This window comes from Phascolarctos cinereus, unplaced genomic scaffold (genome assembly GCF_003287225.1).
Source record: "Phascolarctos cinereus isolate Bilbo 61053 unplaced genomic scaffold, phaCin_HiC Scaffold_4;HRSCAF=312, whole genome shotgun sequence".
Taxonomy (NCBI): domain Eukaryota; kingdom Metazoa; phylum Chordata; class Mammalia; order Diprotodontia; family Phascolarctidae; genus Phascolarctos; species Phascolarctos cinereus.
Genome location: NW_027555847.1, coordinates 159,619,791 through 159,645,531, shown reverse-complemented (window position 1 = coordinate 159,645,531; position 25,741 = coordinate 159,619,791). Strand labels below are relative to the sequence as shown.

General features: G+C 40.8%; 1 protein-coding gene across 1 annotated transcript in view; it reads right to left on the bottom strand.

Moving 5' to 3' along the window:
• Positions 1-559: 559 nt before the first annotated feature.
• The window catches only part of HS3ST2 (heparan sulfate-glucosamine 3-sulfotransferase 2), a 135,209-nt gene continuing 110,027 nt past the window's right edge, over positions 560-25,741 (bottom strand). The window contains exon 2 of the mRNA XM_020977037.2: positions 560-2,100. Within this exon, the coding sequence (XP_020832696.1) occupies positions 1,482-2,100 (619 nt within the window). The 3' untranslated portion in view covers positions 560-1,481. The remainder of the gene's footprint in view (positions 2,101-25,741) is intronic.

The window sequence follows — 25,741 nt, the reverse complement described above, 5'->3', positions numbered from 1 at the left end:
CTGTATGGAGACAGAGGAGGGAGGGAGGAAGAGACAGAGAGATGGGGGGGAGAGAGGGGAAGAGTGGGAGGAGAGTGAGAGATAGACATAGAGATAGATAGAGAGAGAGAGAGAGAGAGAGAGAGAGAGAGAGAGAGAGAGAGAGAGAGAGAGAGAGAGGGAGAGAGAGAGGGAGAGAGAGAGGGAGAGAGAGAGAGAGAGAGAGAGAGAGATCTCTTGGCCACTCTGAAGTGCTATGAAGGCAATAGTAAGAGGATCTGAAGGGGAAGGAGGACTGAGGGTCCTGGCCATACTCATCTGTTGCTTGGCCAGTGTCATGGATTGCAGTGATACTTCTGAGGTCAATCTTTCTGCTCCCTACTTTTGCCAGTGTAGATCTATAGCTCACTATCAGCTTTGCCAGCCAAGAGCTACCCCCAACCCCTGCCCTTGCTTTCTGGCATGACCCCTAGGGAAAAGTTACCTTCCTATTCATCGGATTGTTAATGATGATAGCATGCCCAAGTTTACCAAGATATGTCCTGAAGGGGGAAAAAAAAGCACATTGTTAAGGACAAGAGAGAGAGAGAGAGAGCCATCTTTATTTCACATGAACAAGCATGAATTACATGCTGAACAAGAATACTAGTGCTAGTGAAGTACCCGTAACCACAAAAATCTGTGCTTTATTCATAGGACCAGCTATCATTACAATGTGGCTTTCAAAGACATTGCTTCCCACACATCTCCATCATTATCTTCATGGTCCCAGGTTTCTCTCAGAGGTCAAGAGCTCAGCCTTCCTGGGAATGATGAGAATCTTTCCTTTCTCTAGCTCCTGGTGGTGGAGGACAGGGCAGGAAAGTTGCTCTCAGGGGTCTGGAGGGTGTGGGGTGGGGCTATGATGGAAGGATTCTTCTTTTCCCCCAGACCGAATTGGGAGGTCTGAGACAGTGAACTCTCCATGGGCATAAAGGGTGGGCACATGCCAATTAGGAACTGAGTTTACAAAGCCCATTTCTGTGTGGACAGCAATGGGGATACACTTGTGTATACATAGCAATATATTTGTAATCTCTGGGAAAATTCATTTTCTTCACAGGCAGGTTGTCCTGGGCTGCCCCTTTACTGCAGGGAAGTCATACCCATCCCATTTTAAAGGGCTCTGTGGGTGACTCCCATGTAGCAGAACAGGTCCAAAGGTAAACAGGAACCTTGTTGGACCAGGGACAGACCTGCCTTGATTTCCTTTTTCAGGAGATCTGATAGGTCAGAAAAGGCCAGGTTGGTTTCTCCTGGCCCTTTTAGCCCCAGAAATGTTTTGTGTTGGCTGTCCTATGGTTGTGTTGAGGTTGAGGGGAAGGAAGGATGAGGTGATATGAGGCATTAAGTAACATGGAACTCATGGGTACATGTGTGATGGTGGTGGCTAGGAGTAGAACATGTGTACTCAAGAGCTGTCCTCATTGGTGCCTGAAGAGTACACTCCCATCACAAGCTGTTTATTCCCACCTGAAGTCCTGCCCAACAGTTTCATAAAATTTAATATTATAAGGTCTATAAAAGTCTCGGAGCTGGTCTATCACCTCAGGGTCTATCTGTACATGAGTTCTCCCTTTGGATTTTCCCAGACAGCGGGGAAGAATGCTGCTCTCTGTTTTTTTCAAGCAAGGGAAGCCTTTGGTCTTGTTGAAATAGAAGTGCTTATCTGTGATGACCCTTTTGATGCCCAGGAAATCCTGGACTCTGCCCATCTCCCCAGCAGGGTCTGTGATGAGGCGCTCACCACTGACAAAGTGGATCTGGGCCAGTGGAAAGTACTGAAGCCAACTCTCTAGGTGCACCACATACATGCCAATGCGGATGGCATTCCAAGACATATCCACGAGTCCCAGGCTCCGGTTGCGAAAGGAGAGCCCCTCAAAGGTTGGGATGTCTGGCTTCTTGGAAAGAGTCTGAGTGTAATCTGAGATAGCCCGCGTTACAGGGTTTCGGACAACCACAATCAGTTTGGTATCTCGGGACATATTGAAAATCCTCCTTGGGGCTTCCTTGGTGACAAAATAGCTGGGTGTTTTCTCCATGGTAATTTGACTTTCAAGTGTCCTGGGCATGAGGCTTCTGCAAAGAAAAGACACACACACAGTCAGATCCTAGTGGGCATGCATACTCAACCTAAGACCTATTCATTTTATTTTTCTGAGATTCTACAGCTTTTAAGAAAGACCATAGTGTATTCCATTTAGTTCTTAGCAAGTAGAAAATATCTCTTCCCTATCAGATAGAAAGAAGGAAGGAAGGAAGGAAGGAAGGAAGGAAGGAAGGAAGGAAGGAAGGAAGGAAGGAAGGAAGGAAAGAGAAAAAAGAAAGAGGAAGAGAGAGAAAGGAAGAAAAGATGAGAGAAAGAGAAAAAGAAAGGAAGGAATGAAGGAAAAAGGGAAAGGAGGGAGGGAAGAAGTGAGAGAGGGTAGAAAAGAGAGAGGAAGAAAAAAGGAAAAAAGAAAGAAAAAAGAAAAGAAAGGAGGAAAGAGAAAGGAGAGAAAGGAAGAGAGAAAGAAGGAAAGAAAGAAAAAAAGAAAGAAGGAAAGAGAAAGAAACAAAAAGAAAAATAAAGGAAAGGAAGGAAGAAAAAGAGAAAAAGAAGGAAGGAAAGAAAGAAAGAAATAATGGAAGGAAGGGAGAAGGGAAGAAAGGAAAGAGAGAAAAAAGGAGAGAGAAAGAAAGGAATGGATGAAAGAAAGAAAAAGACAGAGAAAAGAAAAAAAGAAAAAATTTCTTTTCCTCCACTAAGAATGAAGACACCTGTTTGATCAGATTCTTGGACCAGCCCAAGGACAGCCTAAGGATGTAAAGTTATGAAGTCATCAAAGTGTGTCTTCATTCTATTCAACATGATGACAAATTTTGGCTCCAAAAGACTGATGGTGAAATGTACCTCCCCCTCTTAGCAGAGAGGTGGAGGAATTGGATACAGAGTGAATGTGTACATTGTTAAACTTGAATAAGTTCAAGGTCAGTTTGGCTTAATTATATTTCTGTGTTGCACAGGGAAGTTCTTGATGTTCTACTCCCTTGGTCATGAAGCTTCAGAGGCTCCCAGATGTCTGTAGGATAAAATGCAAACTCCTCTTTTTGGCTTTTGAAACCTTTTCCAATTTGGCTCCAGCTTCTTTGGGGTGTGTGTGGTGATAATTACACATTCATCTCCATCATACATTAATATAACCTATTTACCCTTCTCTGGACAGGACATTCAAATTCCTACTTCTCTGTTGTCACTCAGGCTATCCCCTGTGTCTAAAATGTTTTCCCTCCTCAACTCCATGTTTTGGAACCCCTACCTATTTTCTAGGATCAGTTTAAATGCCGCATCTTTTAAGAGTTCTTTCCTGCTTCCTTCAATCATTAGTGTCCCCTAATCTCGTATCATTTCATATTCATTGTGTATAAATCTTATACTTATCATTTAACTTTTTATATGCCCCCTCACTAGAATGTATTATCTTTGAAGGCAGGAATTATCTCCCTTCTATATTTTGTATCTCTACTGTCTAGCAAAACTTGTGACACATAGTAGGCATTTAATAAATGTTTGTTGATTGAATAAATTGGGAGGTAAGTGTTTTTGGAAAGTGATGGTGATGCAGGAAAAAAATTATCTTTTTACACACCTAGCCTCTCCCTTTACCTTTTTCCCTTACTTACATAGGTAACCATCATTCTTATACCCTTGTTTTCAAACACTTGTTTTTTTCTGTAAATTATTAATTTTTTGTTCAGGATATGAACTTTTTTGGAAATCAGTTCTGCTAAAGCTGTGTACTTCTGATCTTGTCATATGGAAAAGGTGGTTGCTAGGGGTGACCTGAACAGGGGAGGGTGTTACTGAATCTTATTTTCATGTGATACCTATCCCATAAACTAATCCAGGAGATTCACGATGGGAAGAAGTATGTTTCTTTTATCTTTAATCATTGAAATTTGGGAGTGGAAAACGTCTCTCTACAGTACTTTAAACACTTATATACTATATTATTTAGAGCAATTATTAAAGACTTTCCTCATCACAATAATCCTGTGAGGTAGCTAATACAAGTATTATTGTCTTGACTTTAGAAGTGAGGAAACTGAGTCACACAGAGGTTGCGTGACTTGCTCAATATCCCTTCCACACTGTCAGGACAGGGACTCTGACTCATGTCTTTTAACTCTGAGACCAATGTGCTTTCTACTATACCATTTTCTCTGTCTCTCTCTATGTCTTTTTCTGTGTCTATCCTTCTCTGTTTTCTCCATCCTTCCCTCTCTCCTCTTTTCCCCATCAAGATAAAAAGCTCCTTGAGGACAAGGGTTGTCTCATGTGCGTATTTGTATGTCCAGTGTCTAGCACTGGCACACAGTGGATACTTAATACTTATTCATTAATTATGATAAAAAAAAGTATCAGTCATGGTTCTTATCATTGAGGCATAGCTACAGTCTTTCCTTTTTTACTTCTGAGGATGGAGAGAGGGAGAGAGGAGGGGAAGGAGGAGGAGGAGGAGGAGGGTGATCAGAGGGAATGGAAGATATATCTGAGCTGGACAGGATAACTGAGGATAGATACTTTTTAATGACTTCTAAGTGGCTAATCAGAGAATATTATTCTTGTCGTTGTCACGAAGATGCAGCATTAATACTCTGATGCCAGGCTGGTCTGAAGTCCTAAGTTTGAAGGCACTATTGTACTGGAACCCAGTATCAGTGTTGGGAGAGGCTTGAATCCAATATAAAGATTTAGGATGAGTAAGAAGGAAACATTCCAATCAAGCCAATAAGACTATGCTTAGATTAAGATGAAACTGAAACATTCAAACCTTTTAAATATTTTAAAAGTTTTGAATACAATCATCTAAATTCATATTTAACATTTATGTTTATCTGTTCTATTAAAGATACAATTATCAAAAACTTATTGGTAGAGTGTTATTCTAGAGATCAGGAATAGATAAAAAGAAATACAATACACAGTCCCTCCCGTCAGGGAGCTTATAACTGTTTAAGGGAGATAAGACATATAGATGACTAAGGATAAAACAAAATAAAATATGATAATTGCTGGCTATATGCTCTTTTCCTCCTGTGGTTGGCCAAGTGATGTATAGTTACTTGACATTAAAACTGTCTTATGAGGATTTGTAGATCTTCTCTTGAAACGGATTCCATTCAAAAAGCAGGATGAAAAGGTAGCATGATCATTGGCTGAGCTAAACAATCATAACCAAAAGTCTACTGAACAGTTATTGCTGGGTCATTAAGGACAAGCCACTCAAATGGTCTCCTGAAAACTACTAATGGATTTTAAAAAAGCAATATGATAAAAAAATGGAAATAGAATACTAATAAACTGTCCAATAACCACAAAAATTTTCCTATTTGTTAGCAGATTGACATTCATCATGTCTAGAGGAAACATAGATGAGAGGAGCAGAATAAGAAAAGAGTAGGCTGAATTTAAATTAATCAACAAGCGTTTATTAAGTGCCTACTATGTGTCAGACACTGTGCTAGATGTTAGAGTAGAAATATAAAAGTGGCACAGTCTTTATTCACAAGGAGCTTCCATTCTACTGAGACAGAATTTGTTTATTGTTTTAAGTTTTACAAAGCATTTCCTTTACCATAATTCTGTGGTAATGCAAATATAATTATTTCCTGATGAGACTATTAAGACCAAGAGAGGTAAATAACTCTAGGCCAAGTAAATTTCAGAATCTGGTTATGAATTTAGGTCTTCTGACTCCAAATGCTGTGCATAAAGAAAGTGCTATGTTATTTCTGAGGAAGGAAAGATTATTTCTGAATGGGAAGATCTGAAAGGCGTCTTGGAAGAAGTGGCTTTTAAACATTATTTAGTTGGATGTTTTCAACAGAGAAGTGTGTGTGTGGTTGGAGAGGAAGGGCATTCCAGGCCTAAAGAAAGGAAAGAACAAAGTCATAGTCACGGGGAAGTATGGCATATATTCTAACGAGAAAGAGTAGTCCAGATTGACTGGAGTATACAGTGTGGGGGTGGGAGGGGCTTACAGAAGAGAAAAATAGTTTTAAACCAAACTGGAAAGCTAGAGGAGCTTATATAGCACTTGACTTTCAGACAAAGGAGTCTGGACTTTATTTGGTAGGTAATAGAGAGGTGTAGAAGGATTTTGAGCAGAGTAGCGACATAAACAGATGTACGCCATTCCTCAAACAAAATACTCCATCTCCAGGTTTGGGGCATTTTCACTGGATGTTCTCCATGTCTGGAATATTCTCCCTCCTTATTTCCACCTCCTGGCTTCCCTGGCTTCCTTCAAGTCCTAACTAAGATCCCACCTTCCATGAGAAGTCTTTCCCAATTTCCCTTAATGGTGACTTCTTCCCTTTATTGATCACCTCCAATATACAGCTTGTTTATACACAGTTATTTTCATGCTGTTTCCCCCATTAGACTGTGAACTCCTTGAGAGTGACAGTCTTGCTTTTCTTTGAAATCCATCCCCCTTACCCACCATGGTGAGCACAGTGACTGATTCATAGTAGGTACATAATAAATGCCAGTTTGACTGACAAACTGATTGTGCATAAAGACTATTAATCTAGCATCAACATACAAGATGGATTGGAAGAGGAAAGAAAGTAAAGACCTGAGGATTTGTTGGGAAGTGAATATAGTAGTTAAAGTGAGAGGTTATGAGGGCTTAAATCATGGCAGTGATGGCCATAGAAGGAGGGGGGTGAATGTGGAAGACACTGAAGAAACCCTTCCCCAGAACTGGGTAAGAAGCCGGGATGGTTCTTGATTCTTTACTGTGGACTATGGGTTCAAGTGGTTGGCCTGAAATTGGGGTTCAGGTTGTGTTTTCACCTAATGAATAGAAGTGCTAGTTTTTGCCTGGGGACCAGAATGGCTTTAATATTGGTGAGCGTGTCCTGGTCATCACTGCAATGGGGATTGGTAGCAAGGGACGTCTACTCTCTGCTGAAGGACAGTCTCAGCCTTACTATTAAGAAGAAGAGGACTATGGCTAGAGCAGAACAGAAGGTAAGAGCTAGGGTTTACTAGCTTTGTTCCAGCAACTTGTCCTGGATTCATTTCTCTTCCTCTGCCATGGTATATTGAAGGCTGTCCATGGGGGCTACATTAGCTACAAGTAAGAAGCAGGGGGATGTCACCTTCACAGCTACAGAGCAAGCAGCTTGCTGAGGCTTGGGTATGTTTTGCAGCGGTGAGGATGCTATAGATATCACATCTGTCAGCAGCACCTGGTCCTGCTCCTCATCAGTACCTAAGTTAGCAGCTGTTGAACTCCCCTTGCCAATACCCTTGTTGCTTTGCAAAAGTCTTTCTTTACTCGCACATATTTTCTGAGTTTTCTGCAGGCTCCCCAAGATGACATGCCTTTTTTCTCTTCTCTGGTAATTCAGTCACATGCACCCAAGGCAGAGCCATAACTAGCAATTTTTATACCTGGGACAAAGGACCACAACACAACAGAGGTATTTGGCAAAGCACATACCCTCTTCAACTTAGTAAAACAAATTTAGTTGTGGGAGGGACAGGGCAGAGCCTGGCCAAGCAGGAGCTCACCTGGGGAGGCAACAGCCGGGTAAGGAGGCCAGGAAGCCCAGCTGGTAGTTTCCTGTTTTGGTTAAGTATCTTTGCTAACCAGATGTTAAGCTCTGTTGTTTCTATAAGGACCACAGCACCATGAATTTGGAACTCTAGGGCAAAACCCTAGTTACTCCACCTTAGTTATGACTCTTCAAATATGGAACTCTCAGTGTATACAGATTTTTTTTTTTACTGACTGGCAATAAAGAGAGAATGACTACCATAAAAGGTCCTTCCTAGATAAGCTAATCAAGGGCAAAGAAATCTGGCCAGAATCAACCTTGGGGTTGTTCAGGAGCCAAACTATGGGGCATGAAATTCAATAATTCGATTCAATAAACATTTGTTGAGCACCTTCTGTGTACAGGGCATTGTGTTAGATGCTAGGAGAGATACAAAGTTTAAATTAGAGGTAATCTTCACTTTCATTGATCTTATAGCCCTATAGAATTATACCATAGACTCAAATAATTATGACTAAATAATACATACAAGTTTGACCATGATACCCTCTCTCTTCAATGAACTTCAGTAGTGCCCAATTGCTTCCAGAATCAAATATAAAACCCTTGGTAATGGCTTTTTGTGTGTGTGTGTGGGGGGGGTGAGGCAATTGGGGTTAAGTGACTTGCCCAGGGTCACACAGTGTCCCTGTCAAGTGTCTGGTTTGAGGCTGGATTTGAACTCAGGTTCTCCTGACTTGAAGGCTGGTGCTCTATCCACTGCACCACCTAGCTGCCTCCTTGGTATTGGCTTTTAAAGCCCTCCACAACCTATTCTTTCCTACTGTTCCAGTCTTCTTACTCTTCATATGCCCTCTTTGTCTCCAACACTCTGTGACTTAGAGATGCTGGCCTGTTCTTGGTTTCTTGCACTGCACACTCTATCTTTCAACTCTAAGCATTATAAGATGCTGTCCCCTGCCTGGGTCTAGAATTGCCTCCCTCATTTCTACCTCCTAACTTCTTTGACTTCTCTCAAGTCTCAACTAAATTTTAGCCTTCTACAAGAAGCCTTTCCTGATCTGCCTTAATGCTGGGGCCTTCCCTCTGAGATTGGCTGCAATTTTTCCTGTCTATACTTTGTTGGTATTTAGCTCCTTGCATATCGTCTCCCCCTTTAGATTGTAAGCTCCTTGAGAGCATGGACTGTCTTTTGTTTTTCCTTGTATCCCCAGCACTCGGAACAGTGCGGCACATAGTAGATATTTAATAAATACCTGTTGACTTAACCAAGTATATTAGAATAATGCAATGGATTATATGACATTGAAAGAAAGACAAGTCATAGTTGCTATGGGGGAAAGGGATCAGGGATGGCTTCCTGAGAAGGTGGCATTTGATTTAAACTTTAAAACTTGAGGGGCAGCTAGATGGCACAGTGCTGGCCCTGGAGTCAGGAAGACTCGAGTTCAAATCAAGCCTCAGACATTTACTAGATGTGTGACCCTGGGCAAGTCACGTAACTCCAGTTGCCTTGCCAAACAAAACAAAATAAAATAAAATAAAAATAAAACTTGAGTTGGAATCCAACAGGCTGAGGAGTAGGGAGGGTATCCTTAACAGTATCAGCAAAGGAGTGTAAGCAGGAAAGCACAAGGTATGTATGCAGGGCATTTGTGAGTCCATTTGGACTCAAGTGTAGAGTCTGTAGAAGGCAAATGTAGGGGAAAGAAGGCAATTTTACAAGTTGGGGTATGGAGTAAAAGAAAATGAAGGGTCTCTGAAGGAGTTTTGGATTTGGCTATAAGTGAACAGTCCCAAGCATGGCAAATTGCCAGTTAGTACAGGCCAGCCTGGCCAGGAATTGGAGAGAGGACCAAATCAATATGGAGTCAGGCAGCCTATTGCCCAAAAGTGACCATTAAAACTGTAATGTGTTTAGAAATGTCTTTGTTTAAGAGTCAAGTACAAAGGTAATTCACTGCTCAGCATGTGAGAATCTGGGACCACCAGCTGCAAAGATACACATGGAGGAGCCTGGATGAGGGAAAGTAACCCAGAGTAACATAAATGGGACTCCTCTTTAGTTTAAGGGAAATACATTTTAATTGGGAGCTGACCTCAGGGCTGTGAAGACACTGTCATCTGAGGCTAATTCAATTGGGAGTGGGGGAGGTTAGACTATGAGGTCCAAGGACTCCTTTCTAGCCCATTGTTTGTGCTGGGGCTGTCCTGTCCCCAGACTGTACATGGTACAAGGGAACATGGCTCCCTTCCCTGCTGCTGTCTTCCTGGCACTTGTACAGTGAAGATCCCTTCTCCCTGGGCAGAAGGTGGTCTGCTGGATCATGTCTCAGACTTTGCTTCTTCCTCTTCCTGGGAGGAACATGTTAAGAGGCTCCGGAAGGGTCCTACTCTCCACAAGAACCCTATATCTAAGGAAGAATGTTTCCTCATCCTGAGAGCACCTTACTCCTGTCCTCAGAAGGCCCAGACCCTGAAATGCCACCCACACATGGTAGTAAGTGGTTCAATATACTGCACTCCTGGGCTCGACCAAGAACTGTGCTGACCCTCTGCCCAGGGCAGATTTGAAGGACTAATATCTCTTCAGTTGATCTCATACCCATTTGTTGAAGCCTGCCAAGGACCTGGAGTCTCCCTCTTCTCCCTTTCTCTTTGTGAATGAATACAATGGGGAGAAAATTGCCATCTGGATGTTCCTACCCTATGCCAAAGTCAAGAGGGCCCTGTGTTTGTTATACCTCTGGTTGAACCTAAAGATTTCTGGTGTCCCAGATCAGTAACCTAAGTCTAAGAATGTAACAGGACCCCATGGACTGGTTGTTGTCACTGCTGTTCAGTTGTTTTCAATTATATCTTATTCTTTGTGACCCCATTTGGGGTTTTCTTGGCAAAGATACTGGAATAGTTTGCCATTTCCTTTTACAGTTCATTTTACAGATGTGGAAATTGAGGCAAACAGGATTAAGTGACTTGCCCAGTGTCTGAGGCCAGATTTGAATTCAGGAAGATGAGTCTTCCTGACTCCAGTCCCAGCACTCTGTCCACTACATCACCTAGCTGCCCTGGCTGGTTAGTGGTGATCAAATCAAACTTTGATCTTTGCAACATTTTACAGGTTAGAAATTAATGCTTTCAGCAAAAGGTTGAAACAAGACTTAACAGAGCAAAGAGCAAGGTATAATATAATCTTTGGTGTGATTTACCATACTAACATTTTTGAGCATGAAGGGTTTTTTGGTTTTGTTTTGTTTTTAGCATTTCAGAAGTAATTTCCCAATAGAAATCATTAGACCATTCAGATAATCGCTAGTAGCTATAAGCAAACTAGCTCTGATTTTTTTTTTTCAGGCAGCCAAGACAAAATAAGAGTAATGTATATAGCTGATTCCAATGGTAAGTAACATTTATTCTGGAATTGATCTGGAGGGAATGCAAATTATAGTTACAGTACTTTGTCCAGCATAGGTACATAACCCATTTAAGTTGAATGAATAACCCAGAGTAACTTTTGATGGGGTTCAAAAATAAAGGACAATATAGAAGATCCTCTGTCTCAGGGGTTCCTCAGGTTCATTTTAATTGGGCCAGAGAAATCCTATGATACCTGCTTTGATCATGGCAGTAGGTTCAGTCTAGAAAATTGATTGTTCTAACGGCTTAAAATCTGGCTGAAGACAGAAGGAACCTCAACGGTTATCTGGTGTATACCTACCCCAGAACCAAAATTTCTCCTTTTTGACAAACCTCTATAAGTAGCCATCCAATCTGAACTGGGAAATAGGGAAGTTCATTACCTCCAGTACACTCTTGAATAGCTCTGATTATTAGAAAGCTTTCCTGATGTTGACTCAAAACCTGCCACCCCATAACATCGACATGCTATTCCTAGATCTGTTGTCTAAGGTCAAGCAGAATGAATATAATCTCACTTCTATATGATAGACCCTCAGGGCAACTAGGTGGAGCAGTGAATGCAATACTGGCCCTGGAATCAGGAGGATCCGAGTTCAAATGTGGACTCAGACACTCGACACTTACTAGCTGTGTGATTCTGGGCAAGTCACTTAACCTCATTGACTAGCAAAAAACCAAAAAAACAAAACCCAAACATGATAGACCTTCAAATATTTAAAGACAGTCATCATATTCCAACCCTCAAATATTCTCTTCTTCAGTCTGAATATACCTAAGTTTTCCAAATGGATGTTATAATCCTTGTGCTTCCAATCCCTATGCCATCTTGTTTGTCCTCCTATGGATCTGTTGAAACTTTTCCGCCTTTTCCTGAAGGAGTGAGGCCCGGGTTTCTGCACTCTGTGTGCCTCTGTAATTCTGACTGAGCTCTCTGTGCAGTCGCATTCAATTCAACAGCCAACTCTGCAAACATTTAGCAATACATGGGCCTATTTAATTATGTCCTTTTTCCCCTTCTTCATGTGCATAATTGGGGTGTGAGTCCTCAGAATTTCATTTTTGAAACCCTCCCAAACTCTACAAAACTCTTCTCCCAAAGCCCAGGGCACACGTCATGCTAGATAAGAGCATTCCTCACCATGAACCCCACATAAGATATCATTATCATCTATTTATCTAGTACTCACTATGTGCCAGGAATTACGCTAAGTGCTTTGCAATTAATATATCACTTGATCCTCACAACAACCCTGGGAGGTAGGTAATATTACCATTTTACAGATAAGGAAACTGAGGCAAACAGAGGTTAAATGACTTGCCCAGGATTAGACAGTTGGTGGCTAGTTTTGAATTCAGGTCTTCTTGTTTCTAGGCCTGACTCTCTATCCACTACTTACCAAAGTTCTATATATTTCTTTTCTTCCTTATTGCTTGGAATTCATTCCAGAATATTTGGTCTTCCCTTGATTTCATACTACTCTTTTGCCCTGCCCTTGGTCACCTCTGTTTTCTCAAAGATGAAGTTATCAGCAAGGCAAATCAAGAATTTATCAAACATTCTCGTCTTCACAAGGAGGCCTCTAACGTAAGTGCAGAGAGCTGAAAGTCTTCATTGTCTCTATGCCTTTGAATCTCAGTTTATCTGACTTTGGGAAAAATGACAATGACAAGATAGTGATCTACCATGGTCATTTTGACTTATGCCATTTTGAAAAGTTCCTACCTAATATAATGGAATATAAAAGATCGATGCCTTCTTGTGAAGTGGCCTTTGGGGTCTCAGATCTGGGAAAGACCTCAATTTAGAAAGGCCAAGGTCACCCGCTGCATCCCAGGTCATCGCCAGTCACTTTGACCTGTGTCTTGCCACTGGACATCGATGACTCTGGAGGAGAGAATGATGCTGATGACTTTGTGCAGCTCTGCCTCAGTTAAATTCAAATTCATGTACAAGTTAAGACATTGCCCTCAAGATTTCATTGGTCCTCTTCAAGAGCAAAGGAAAAGCAAACAACAGTGAAGTTTTGGTAATGAAAGAGAGTTGAAGGTCCCAGTGAGAGTTATCAATTCTGTCTGTTCACTGCACAATTCTTAGCACAATTATGACAGCCTTCCAGAAAGGGGTTGACTTTCAGGATTTATTTATTTATTAGTATTTAATTATAGGTACATGCACATACAACTCTTTACCTGGCCCAAAGATGCTAAAATGATAGAAGGCAAAAGGAAGATTTAAAATAAACACATACACACATGCATGTGTAGGTTTATTATAGATATATGTGTGTACATGCATGTATGCATATTGATATATAGTGTGTATAAATGTGCACATGTGCATGTACACATTTATATGCAACACACAAATGTGCGTGTGTACATGATATACATGTGTACATGTGTGCATATGTACACATTCATGCACGCACATACATATGTATACACACATATATCACTTCTAGTTTTGATACCCCCACGCTGTTTCCAACTCCATAAGTGCCATTAAGAATTCAAGCCACTGCTTTTGCTTTGAAAGATTTTTAAAGCAGGAGGGACCAGGTGACCACCTTCGAGGTGATAAAATTTCAATTTGTTTCTTATGGTTCTAATGCCTGTGGGTGGCTTTTATTATTTTGGTCTGAGTTTTCTAAGAGAGTACTTCAATAAATAAATGCCTATTTGGATTTCTTGCATAGGGCAGTTGGTTGATTATTTATAGCCTGTCCAATTTTGCTGGGTCTCTTTTCCAAATGCATTACTTTCGTTTGGGAATAACTAACATTTAGTGTATCCTGTTTTTAAGATAGTAGAATTTTAATACCTAGCTGAGCTAATGATCATAGAATCAGAAATCTTAGCGTCTGACGGAAACATAGAGGCCATCTCTTTTAACTTTCCATCTATTACAGGAATCTTCTCTACAGAATCCTTGTCAGATTTTCATTCAGCATCTGCTTGGACATGTCCAAGGATAGGCAAGCACATAACTTTAAACAATTATTTATTTCACTGTTGTACATCTTTAATGATCAGAAAGTCCTTCCTTGTCCTGAACTTTAAACCTGTAGAGGTTGGAAGGACCTTTGAGATCACATAAGTGAGGTAGCAGAGAGAGCACCGGACTCAGAGCCAGAAAGAGTTGAGTTCAAATCCCACCTCAGATACTTAATAGCTTCATGACTCTGGGCAAGTCATTTAACCTCTCTTAGTCTCAGTTTCCTCATCTATGAAATAATGATAACACTTACCTTACAGGTTCACTGAAAGGAACAAAACAGGTAAGATATATAAAACCTTTTGTAAGCCTTGAGGCATAATTTAAATGTTAGCTAATATAAGTTATTATTTTGTAGCTAGGTAAACTGAAGCCCAGAAAGACTAAAATCCTACTCAAATTACCACAGCCATCTTGGGGGCAGAAACAGAAGAAATCAGCTGTTTGGATCTCTAACCCATGTTTTTTTTTTCTATTTTACCAAATTGTGTTCTCTAAAATCTGCTTTTCTATGTAATATGACCATTGGTTTTGCTCCTAGGAACAGTACAGGATAAGGCTAATTTCTTCCTCCATATGACAGCCCTTCACATGTTTGAAAAATTGTTACAAGGAATCCCCTAAGTCTTCCCTACTCCTGGCTGAACATTCCCCATTCCTTTCCTAATTGTAGTCATGTTCCGTGTCTCGCTTGCATATAATGGAAGAGATTTTTCAAGTGCCAGTTAAGGGAGGAAAATGCTAGGACCTATGACCTCTCTGGGACTTAGTTTCTTCATCTGTAAAATGAGAGGGTTGTACTAGATCTTCTGCAAGACCCATTCTGGCTCATCCCATTCATTATCCTTCCAGGTGTGCTTCTGAATTTATGAACTTTATTATCATGCCTTAGCTGTAGTTTTACCCTGGAACCTCCGTTGGCACCTGGGGCCTCTTCTTCCCAGAACATCCATCTACCCCTTTGGCCTTTTTACCCTGGAATATCACTCTGCCATGATAGCCCCCTCCTCCCATTTCTAAGTTCCTTCCATGGCCTCCATTTTCTGGAGGGGTTCCAGACTGGCCATCTTTCATCCACCTTCCAGCCTATGTGGGTGCTTTCATTCCCCACTACCTTTCAACTCCCTTTTGTGTGCTGTGTCTCTACTACCCCCCCACAAGAATGCAAGTTTGTATTTTGATCCCTAGCACTTAGCACAGAGCCTAGGTCACAGTAAGCACTGAAGAAATGCTTGTTGCCTGCCTGCCTACCTGACTTCTTGAAGTCTTTCAATCATGTCATTGAGTTAAAGAGAGAGATTAACAGACACACCTGTTTTACCCACTGTTCAATAGAAATCACCTTGATCAGGAAATCAGGTATCCCTAATTCCAAAAACAGTGTCCCAGAGAAGCTTTCAGGGTAGGAATAAAAGACATTTGCCATCATAAAGTTCTAATTTAATCTTTTAATTAATCTCTAACTCACTTTCCTCAACTGTAAGATAAAGGTTTACCTTCCAGGGTTGTCATGAGGATAAATGAGATAATATTTATAAAGTACTCAGCACCATGTGCTTAATAAATGTTTGCTCCCTTCCTTGCCCCCCCCTTTTTATTAACAACATCAAGTTATACTAGTTCATTTGTGCCAGTACTATATTCTATCAAAAGCTTCTAGTAGGTTGACAGGTTCAGCATAAGGAAGATAAGTAGGATCCCAAATGCATTGTTCAGTACTGCTACCAATAACAAATGAAAGTGGTCAGTTGCTGGCTGTTCCCTCCTGCTTGCTTAGAAATGAATAATACTGATGTTTCCTAGATTCTTGTAGCTTCTTCAACAGGTGATGATCATATGATTGAGAGGTTAACTTTAAGAGACCTATTGGATGCCAGTAATGTAGGTCCTCTTGTTGCAGTAATACTACTGAGAAAGTTGGAAAGTTGACTAGTACTCTTGTTTATATGGATACTTGTTGTCAACTCCATCAGATTCTTTGAGTTTAGCTCGTTGACAGTAGGGCTTGTCTTTTGCTCAGTGCTTAGAACAATGAGAACCTGAGAGCCCTTCATGCTGGGATATGGGACTAGCATTTTTAAATATTCTCTTGGCTTTGGGGGCTAGGAAGGAGGCGAGAGCAGCCAGGCCTATATTTACCAAGCTCTCCCAACCCCTTGAGGGAAAGGGAATATTCTGCTTTCTCTAGGCTCCATAGTTTAGGTGAGGAGGAGAGTTCCCTTATAGCTCACCATCCTAACTGCCAGCTCCCCAGCTTGATCTACCCCAGGCCAAGAGAACTCAGTAGTTAACCAGGCTCCTAGCATGTACACAGCTCTGCCCCCTACCCCAAGTCTATTCACAGGGTAAGACTCAATCAAAGTCCATGCCCTTGGGAGTTCACAGTCTAAGAAGGGAAACAGCACAGATTCACACATATCACATGAACACCCACCTGAATGAGCAGGTACAGACTCAAACCCTAATGGCAAGCTGTCAAAAATGAAGCTGCATCTATGACAAAACTTGGTCCCAAGGCAGGAGACAGAAGGGGGAAGCCCAAGGAACTGGTCATTGGGGAATGAGCCCCGAGGCAGTGTTTAGATAGAAAGGAACACCCTACTTTTCATTCAGTCTGGCTCACAGAGGTAGAGAAACCTCAATGATCATTTGTAATGTCCAAACTGATTGTGTGTATGTATGAAAAGGAGAATGGGAAAGGGGAAAAGAGAGGGGAGAGGAAGTGGAGGGGAGAGAAGGAAAGGAAGGATAAGAGAAGAGAGGAAAGGAAAGGAGGGATGTGAAGGGGAGAGGAGGGTATGCACAAACATTAGTTCTGAGTGTGAGAATATCTATATGAAGATGTATGACAATGCATAATATGTGTGTGTGTGTGTGTAAATGTATGTGGAAGCAGATGACTTTGAATATGTGCATGTATATGACTATTATTAGGTCACAGAATTTCCATATCTCTGATTATTACCAGGGAAATTAGGTGGAAGAACTATTCATTTTCCACTAAATTTGTAAGATATCATTATATGTTCTGGAAGATGTGGCAGCCTGGAATGGGGGGGGGCAGTGATGTATTAGAGCCAGGCTGAGCTTGCTTCCTCCTTGAAGATGGTTTTATTCTCTAGAGGGACAATTATATGATGGAAGTAAGGAAACGAGTCTATTTTTTTTTGTAAGAAACTAGTTCACAAAAGTTGAAGCTCTCAGACCTCAAAATGCTGAGGAGGGGAACCTGAGTTGTGATAGTTACTGCTATTCTGGATAAGCCCTGCCATAGTCTGGCTTATTCTGGTCTCCGTGGAGTGCAGAAATGGAAGGCCCTTCTCTCCTAATGGGTCAGCTCTCTTTAAGGTCAACAGACCCCAAATCCTCTTCCTCAGAAAGTAACATAGGCTTTGGAAAAGCTCCTTGGAAAATCTCAGGCCATCTGCCCTGTCCTGGGCTCCTTCAACTGGCTCTGAGCCTCCTGACCCTGTAACACAGGTGGGGTATAGTGGAAAGTTGACTAGAGTTACAGGACCTGGGTTCAAATTCTACCTTTGAAACTCACCATCATTTTTACCTAGGGCAAGTCACTTAATGTCTGTGGAAATGTCCATTTCCTCATCTGTAAAATGAAGGGGTTTGGACTATATAAAAAGATCACAGATCTAGAGATGGAAAGGACTTCAGAGGTTATTAAGCCCAGCTTCATCATTTTAAAGATGATGAAATGGAGGCTTACAGAGGGTAGGGTAGGAGATTTGCTAAGGATCACACAACTAGTAAGTTTCAAAGGTGGGATTTGAACTCAAGTCTTCTTGATGTCAAGTCCAATGCTCTATCCATGGTGCCACCTAGCTGCCTCAATGGCCTCCAGTTCTAGATCTAGGATTCTATGACCTCCTGTGTTAAGTTCCTGATCACACTTTAGGTTTCTCAGGCTTCCTAGGTCTAAAAGAAGAAAGCCAAAACCTTCACTGGAAGCACTCAAACTGACACCTCTGGAAATCAAACTACAATATTTCTACTCCGGGCCTGGCTTCTGAGCCTTCCAAGAGCCATTAGGCGGCTTTTCAAGAATGAAGAATATCTAAATTTCCCCAAGTACTCCTGTTCTCCCATGCAGAAATTACTTTTTATTTATTCTATGTTTTCTTATCTGTATTCATTTTGTTGAGGGCAGGGCTCTTTTGTTTTGGCCTTTATATCTCCAGGATCTAGAATAGTGTCTTCAACATGGCAGATATTTAATAAACACTAGCTGAATGGACGGATGGATAGAGAACATGACTGAGTGAATAAATTGAGGTCACTTGAAACATTGAGAACGCTTATTTCCTTATTTCTTTGTATGAAATAAAAAAAACAAAGGCTCAAACCTTAAGATATTACATGAGAGGCATATAGACTGTATTTTTCATTGGTGATGGATTCCATGGCACCAGTATCCTCTGACCCAAGGGCCCAATTCATTCTTACTGAGTACGTGGTGCCTTAGTAGGTATGTTTATAATGGGCCAGGTATGCATTAGGCCATCCTAACCTAGTAGAGACAAGAGGATAAGAAGATAGCATTAAACTTGCCCTTGAGAATCTGTGTTAAGATGTGAGATAATGTGTGAGAGTGTGGCTATATGTGAACATTTCTGTAAGCATGTGACTTTGCACAAGTGTATGTGCATGACTATCATTGGGATGTCATAGAATTTCCATATCTTATTATTACCAGTGAAATGAACACTGATTAAATTCAGTCTGACTAAAAATTAGCTTTGTAAAAGTGTAATGAATGAGTATATAATGATAATAACAATAGCTAGCAACTGTATAGTACTTCAAGCTTTACAAAAAACTTGATAAGGATTATCCCATTTGATCTTCATAACAACCCTGGCAAATGAGGAAACTGAGTTAGACAGGGTGTTAAATGACTTGCCCAGAGTCTATAGCTAATAAGTGTCTGAGGCTGGATTTGAATTCAGTTCTTCTTGACTCCAGCTCTAGTATTCTGTCCACTGAATCACCTAGATGCCTAAAGATTTTTAACATGACCAAGTACTAAAAGAGGGATGGAATAGAGTAGATATTAAGTGCTGTGGAAGCCAGAAAGGGGAAAGGCCAATGAAGGCTGGAACTATCAGAAAAGTCTTCAAGAAAGAAGGGAATAGAACTAGGGCTTGAAGAATAGATACTTTTGAGACAGGCACGAAGGAGTGGGAAAGGAGCTACAAAATCATACACAGAACTGAAGGACATGTAGAAATACTTTTTTTGATGACATGAAGCATCCAACAAGCACCACCTTGTTTTTAATGTTCTCTCCTTGTTCAGATCATATTGTATTTACCCATGTATCTTCCCCTTCCCCCAGGAGAACATAAACTTCCTAAGAGCAGGGGCTGTTTTCAGGTTTGTCTTTGTATCCCTAGAACCTAGTATGCCTTGCATATAGTAGGTGCTTAATAAAAGCTTATTGAATTGACTTCAATAAAGCCCAGACTTCTACCTGAAACAGGATCCCAGATGCATGGTTATCTAGCTTCTGCTAGAATATTTCTAGTGATGGGGAGCTCACAACCTCACAAGGCATCCCAGTTTCACTGTTAGGCAGCTCAGTTTTGTTGAGAAGTTCTTTTTTTCATTGATCTGAAATCTGCCTTCCCATAATGCCCACTATTGCCCCTAGAGTTAAGCAAAACTAATCTAATATCTTGTCCATGTGATAGACGTATGTCTACATATTGACATAGAGGTATACATATATATACATATAGTTGCGTGTATACATATTTATCGACACATATAATTATATATTATATACATCATTATGTTACATGCTATTCTATATTAATAATATATGTGTTACAAACATATATAATATATATACACATATATATAGTCCAGTCCCCTACCTCAAACATATATCCTATATCCAAGATCTTGCCTATAATATGTGTATACATAAATATGTGTACATACATATTTATATATATATATTCCTATTTTACGTAGGGAGCTGGACTATATATGTTCTTCATATATAATATAATGGTATATGTGATATAGAATAATATATTTATATAATATATATTGAAGACAGCTATCCTGCTTTACCTAAGTCTTCCCTTCTCAAGATAAACATGTCCAGTTCTTTTAAACACTCTTCATATATTATGGTTTAAAATCCCCTTCCCATTCTGGTCAACTTTCTCTATGCATGCTCATGCTTCTTAATGTCCTTCCTAAAATCTGGAGCCAAGAACTCAACTTGATACACTTCAAAGTTATGGTCTAACCATGACAGGACACAGAGAAACTATTATCTCCCACATTTTGTACACTACACTTCTACTAATTAAGCCAAAAATGCCTAAAGCCTTTGAAAATAATCCATACGCAAGTGCTTCATAAATTTTTTTTTTAAATTTCAGTATCCCTGACATGCTGCTGATTCATTGTGGTTTTTAATTGACTAAAATCCACTGTTATTGTTGTTGTTGTTTTTAGTTTACATGAACCACTGTCTAGCCAGGTTACTACATGATTGGAGGAGAGATAATATGGCAACTTCCATTTTATGCAAATGGATGCTGAGGAAATAGCTCAGTGCCCTATGGGATAAAAGGCAAGACAGCTGATGTTACCTAAGAAGCAAAGCCAAAAGCAGGAATTAGCTGGAAAGTAGGGGAACTAGGAGAGGAATGGGGACTGTGGAATGGATGGTGCCAAGTCTATCTAGGGCCAAGGAGTTAGAGCTGGCCAAATATCTTTGATAGGGAGACAGCGTCCAGGTCCAGACTACTTTGTGTCAAGCCTAATACAAACCACATTCATCTCTGTATAATTGTTTTTCATGTAACACTTAAAAAATATAACTGCTTTTTCAAAACCTGTCTTATTTTTATGTGGACTTAGGGGCCAGCAGAACAGCTTCTGGTTGACCAGAGGGGGCAGCATTAGGATATATATGCTACTGGTCAGGCTTGAAAACATTAGGTTATGAGATTGGCAAAAGTGGGTGAGTAGGCACGTTGGTGGAGAAGCTACAAGAAATGATACAAGCATGAAACCCCTTTCTCTGTCAGGGGTTTTCTGACACAGGGTGCCTTTAAATATATGGATTTGACAAAGAGAATATTAAAAGATGATAATCCAAGATCAATCATTCAAAAATATAAGAAGATTAGCAGAGAAAATATTATACTTTTAGTAGCCAAGATAAAATGCAAAGGCAGCACTGGGCTTAGCCTGATATAATACCAACTACAAATAGGAGCAAGCAGCAGATTCCTGTTAAGACTCTGCATCAGTTAAGCAAGTATAGTTATATGCAAGTCATTTCCTCCAAGAACTCTTAAGACAAAGAGGCTGGTTTAAAATGGCAAGCTAGAGTATGGTGGCAGTGCTCCCAAAGGAAAATAGGCAAGGGGGGTGGTGAGAGAAAGGGGAAAGGTAGAGGAAGATTGGAAATGGGAGAAGGAGAGGACAGAGAGAGAGAGAGAGAGAGAGAGAGAGAGAGAGAGAGAGAAGAGAGAGAGAGAGAGAGAGAGAGAGAGAAGGAGGAGGAGGAGGAGGAGGAGAAGGAGAAGGAGAAGAAGGAGGAGGAGGAGGAAATGGGGAGAGGGAGATGAGAGGGAGAGGAAGGGGAAGAAGGAGAGGAAGAGGGAGAGAGAAGGAGATAAAGACTTGGGGAAAGATAGAGACAGGGAGGAAAAAGGAGAGGCAGATGAGGAAATGGAAAGAAGGAGAAGAATTGAGAGGGAGGAGAGGAGAGGAAGAGGGAGAGGAAAAGGGAGGTAAAGAGATGAGGAGAAAAAGTGGAAGGGAGGAGGAAGAAGGAGAGAGAGATGAGAACGTGGGGAGAGAGAAATGAGAGGGAGTTAAGGGAAGAGGAGATTAGGGAAGGGGGAAAGGAAAAAAGAAAGCAGAGGCTGAAGGAGCAGGGACTTTCAGTTGTCTTTCTAATGACAAAGCAATGTCTTTCTTCCTCTCCCTCTTCTTCCCAACGAAACCTAACATTTGATAACCTAGTTACCTTACCATAACTTTAAAGCATTGTTAACAATAATAGCAGAAATTCACACAGCACATGAAAGTTTTCAAGGTGTTTTAAATAAAGGATCTCATGTAAGTCCCACAACAACTCTGTGAGGGAGGTACTACAGGTGTTATTATATCCATTTTATAGATAAGAGAACTGAGGCTCAGAACAGTTAAGTGACTTACCCATAGTCACACAGCTAATAAGTGGTGGAGGCAGAATTTGAACCCAGGTCTTTCTGACTCCAAGACTTTCATGCTTTCCACTATTCTATGATTGATGCTACGATGGCTATCATTTAGAAATGTGTCCTTTCCTAAGTGGGAAAATTTGAGATTGTTTTCTGTGGTTCACATTTTGTACAGAAGTTCTTTGCATTTGTATGCAAATTTAGATCTTGAATGCATGTTTAGATCTTTTGGTACTAATTGGTAGTTCATAGATCATGCTGTGAAACTACTATGTGTTCTACTATGTCAATTCCATGAGTAGTATATAATATAATAGAATTTCGAACTGGATTGAACTTTAAAGGTCATCTAATCCAGCTTCCTCATTTTGAAGGTGAGGAAACTCAGCTCCAAAGAAAGGAAATGAACTGCCCTGGTTTACCCAGGTAGAAAGTAGCAAAGACAGGAATAGAACTCAGGAGCTCTGGCTCTATATTCAATGCTCTTTCCACTATACCATGTGGCTAAGAGGAAAAGATGATCAGTTTCACCCTTACTGTGTTCTAGCAGAGTATTAATTGTAACTACTCCTGCTTCTGTAGTGATTTCATGTGGAGCCTTTTCCAATGAATCTTTAAAGGGGTTTTATAATTAAGTGATATCGAAGCAACATCAGTGAAGAACAAAACAAAAATAAACAGAACACATTCATGTCATCCCATTAGGCACACACTGGCATACTGCAGACCAGAGACACCAGTAATAGCTTTGGAAGAACTTAACATCCCTAAAAGCTCTGATGGGCCAGTGGCATAGGCATAATACCCAAAAGACATCTTCAAGTTGGATTATCAATGGGGAATCAATTCTTTTTAGTCTCTCAGATTGTCCTTGGTCAAATCCATAAAAATCATTATTCTGTCTTGTGTTTAGAGCTCCCTGGGCAGAATAAACTATCATCAGGGAGAGGGAATGTCACCTTTACCAGGAATGAGTGATGTGAGGACCTACCTCAAAAATCCTCTGGCTCAGCATTATCAGCCTTGTGGGTGGTTTAGGTTTCTGTCCTTGTGGCTCAATCCACCCATACTGGGCCCCCGGGGCCCAAGTTGTACCAGCTTCTCATTTTCCTGACACTGTCTAGTCGCTCTGAGGCTTAGAACCTGCCCATTTGTATTTCTATCGTTTGACATCTGTTTTTGACCTTTGCATTTTATGTGATTCACTACCATCCAGATTGATGTTCCAAATCTTGGACTATACTTCAAGGACAATATTTGGCTTGTGGCACTTGAGTCTTACCTACCTGTTCCTCACAGACTGATCCTGAATTTGCTTTTCAGACTCCTATTTCCCTGTCTTTGTCCATCTCTAGATAAATGGACCCCAGGCTCTGCCTCTTTGTGTAGAATTCTAGCTATGGCTCAACCTTAAGGATCTTCTCAGACACTCAGTCCTAGCCTTCCCATCCCATTCCTGCAGCTGAGCAAACCCCATGACAAGAGCTCTTTAGAAGGTAGGAGATATCCAATGTGGTAACATTTTACTAGCATGAACTCCCACTGATCATCAGGAAACCTCTCTAGAAAGGTCTTCTTTTATACTGAAAATACATACCTGCACAAAAGAACCTAATTTCTCCCTTTTCAACTCCAGCTACTTTCATTGGCTCCAATCTGGGAATTGAACAATACTTGAAGGAAAGCTTCCCCCTTGCTAAGCAAATGAGTAGCCTCTGGGCACTTGAGCATGTGGCTGGAATAGAGAGTTGCTCTGTTCTGATCAGATGAGTCCCTTTTGATTCAGGCACATGGATGGAATGGGTAGTCACTCCCTGTGGAGCATAGCTGGAAGCTGAGCCATTTCAATACAAACTCAAGTAAACACTATTGAAGAAAAGCATTTTGGCTCCCCTGGAAATCATCCAAACACAAGATGAGGAAACCATTCAAGTACTAGGCTCTTTTATCTAAGGTTACCCTCTAGGTCAATGAAAAACAAAAGGAGAATCATGACAATCAAGTGACTTCTCCCTGCCAATCAAAGGTTACCCCCTAGGTAAAGCAAAAACAAAAGGAAAATCCTGGAAATCATGTGAACAACAAAAGATCAGAAAAAAATCTATAGTCACGAGAGGACCAACTCTCCGAATCATGTCAGTAGCAGCCATGAGACCATAGATGAATGCAGGGGATTATTCGCCCTTCATGGGAGCACAAGAGGCCATACACAAGAAGGAAAGAGAAAATCGTGTACACATATCTGATGAGCCTGCTACAAAAGAGAGTAGCAGGCACAATATAGGAAGAAGAATAGCAGAAGAGATGATCAGTAATTTGTGGAAGACAAGATCCAAGAAAAGATCTATCTTAATACAGACTCAAGAAGGTTCAGAACAGCAATATCCAGTAACAAGGAAACATGGAGTTCATAAGATAGTAAAACAGATCATCTTTATCAAAAGGGAGATACAAAATGAAGGGCAATCAGAGAGAAGAATGGAAACATATCTGCTGTGCCCCTGGGTGTAATTGAACACTGCACTGGAGCCCTGGAAAAAATGGGGCATCCTCTCCTCAACCAGCAAAGTTTGCTGGGTTTTTATAGGGTCCCTATCTGAGTCTATGAGGATTGGTAATTAGGGAAAGGGACTGAGGAGCCTGGCCTGGGGACTGTGGCTGATTGATGCCAATGGGGAGAGAGGAAGGTCCTGGAGAACTGCAGGTTAGCTTATCTTCAAACTTCCTGCCAGCAGGAAAGGAGGATTTGGACCATTACTATTGGTTGTACTTTGAGAGAGTGACTCAGCTTCCCTATCAGGAGCTTCTTCACTTAGTGGGTTGGGAAAGCTACTGTATGATGTACAAGTGAACAAAATATGGAAAATAAACAGGGCCAGCTAAAGATTCTAATTCAAGGAGATGAATTTCACAGAATCTCAGAGTTGGAAGGAACCTCAGAGACTGTTTGACTTCATTAAGTATCACTGGGATTTGGCAGAAAGTGACTCATAAATGAAATATGGCTCTAAAATATATAACTTATTCAAAAATAAGAAAACAGGTACACACAGGTAGAAAGCAGAGTCAAGACTTGACCCAGGCCCTCTTACTGGGCAGCTAGATGACACAGTGGATAGAGTGCTGGGTTCAAGTCAGGAAGACTTATCTTCCTGAATTCAAATCTGGCCTCATCTGTAAAATGAGCTGGAGAAGGAAATGGCAAACCACCAAGAAAACCCCAAATGGGATCATGAAGAGTCAGACATGACTGAAATGACTAAACAACCACAAAAACTTCCAGCTCTAGTGTAGCATTTGATACTAAGAAGACACATTCAAGAAGAAATGAGGGTGGCCAAAGTAGAAAAGATGAGAGACCATTTAAACAAGTTGTAGTGGATGGAGAAGAAGAGATGTAATATTCTTATAGGACGATAATACAAATTTGGAAAACAGATCACACACTTGACTTGGAAGTATTATATTGTTGTGATGGGGGAATTAGTTAATCTGGACATCTATTCTCCCTTCATTCCGTCTCTCTCTCTCTCTCTCTCTC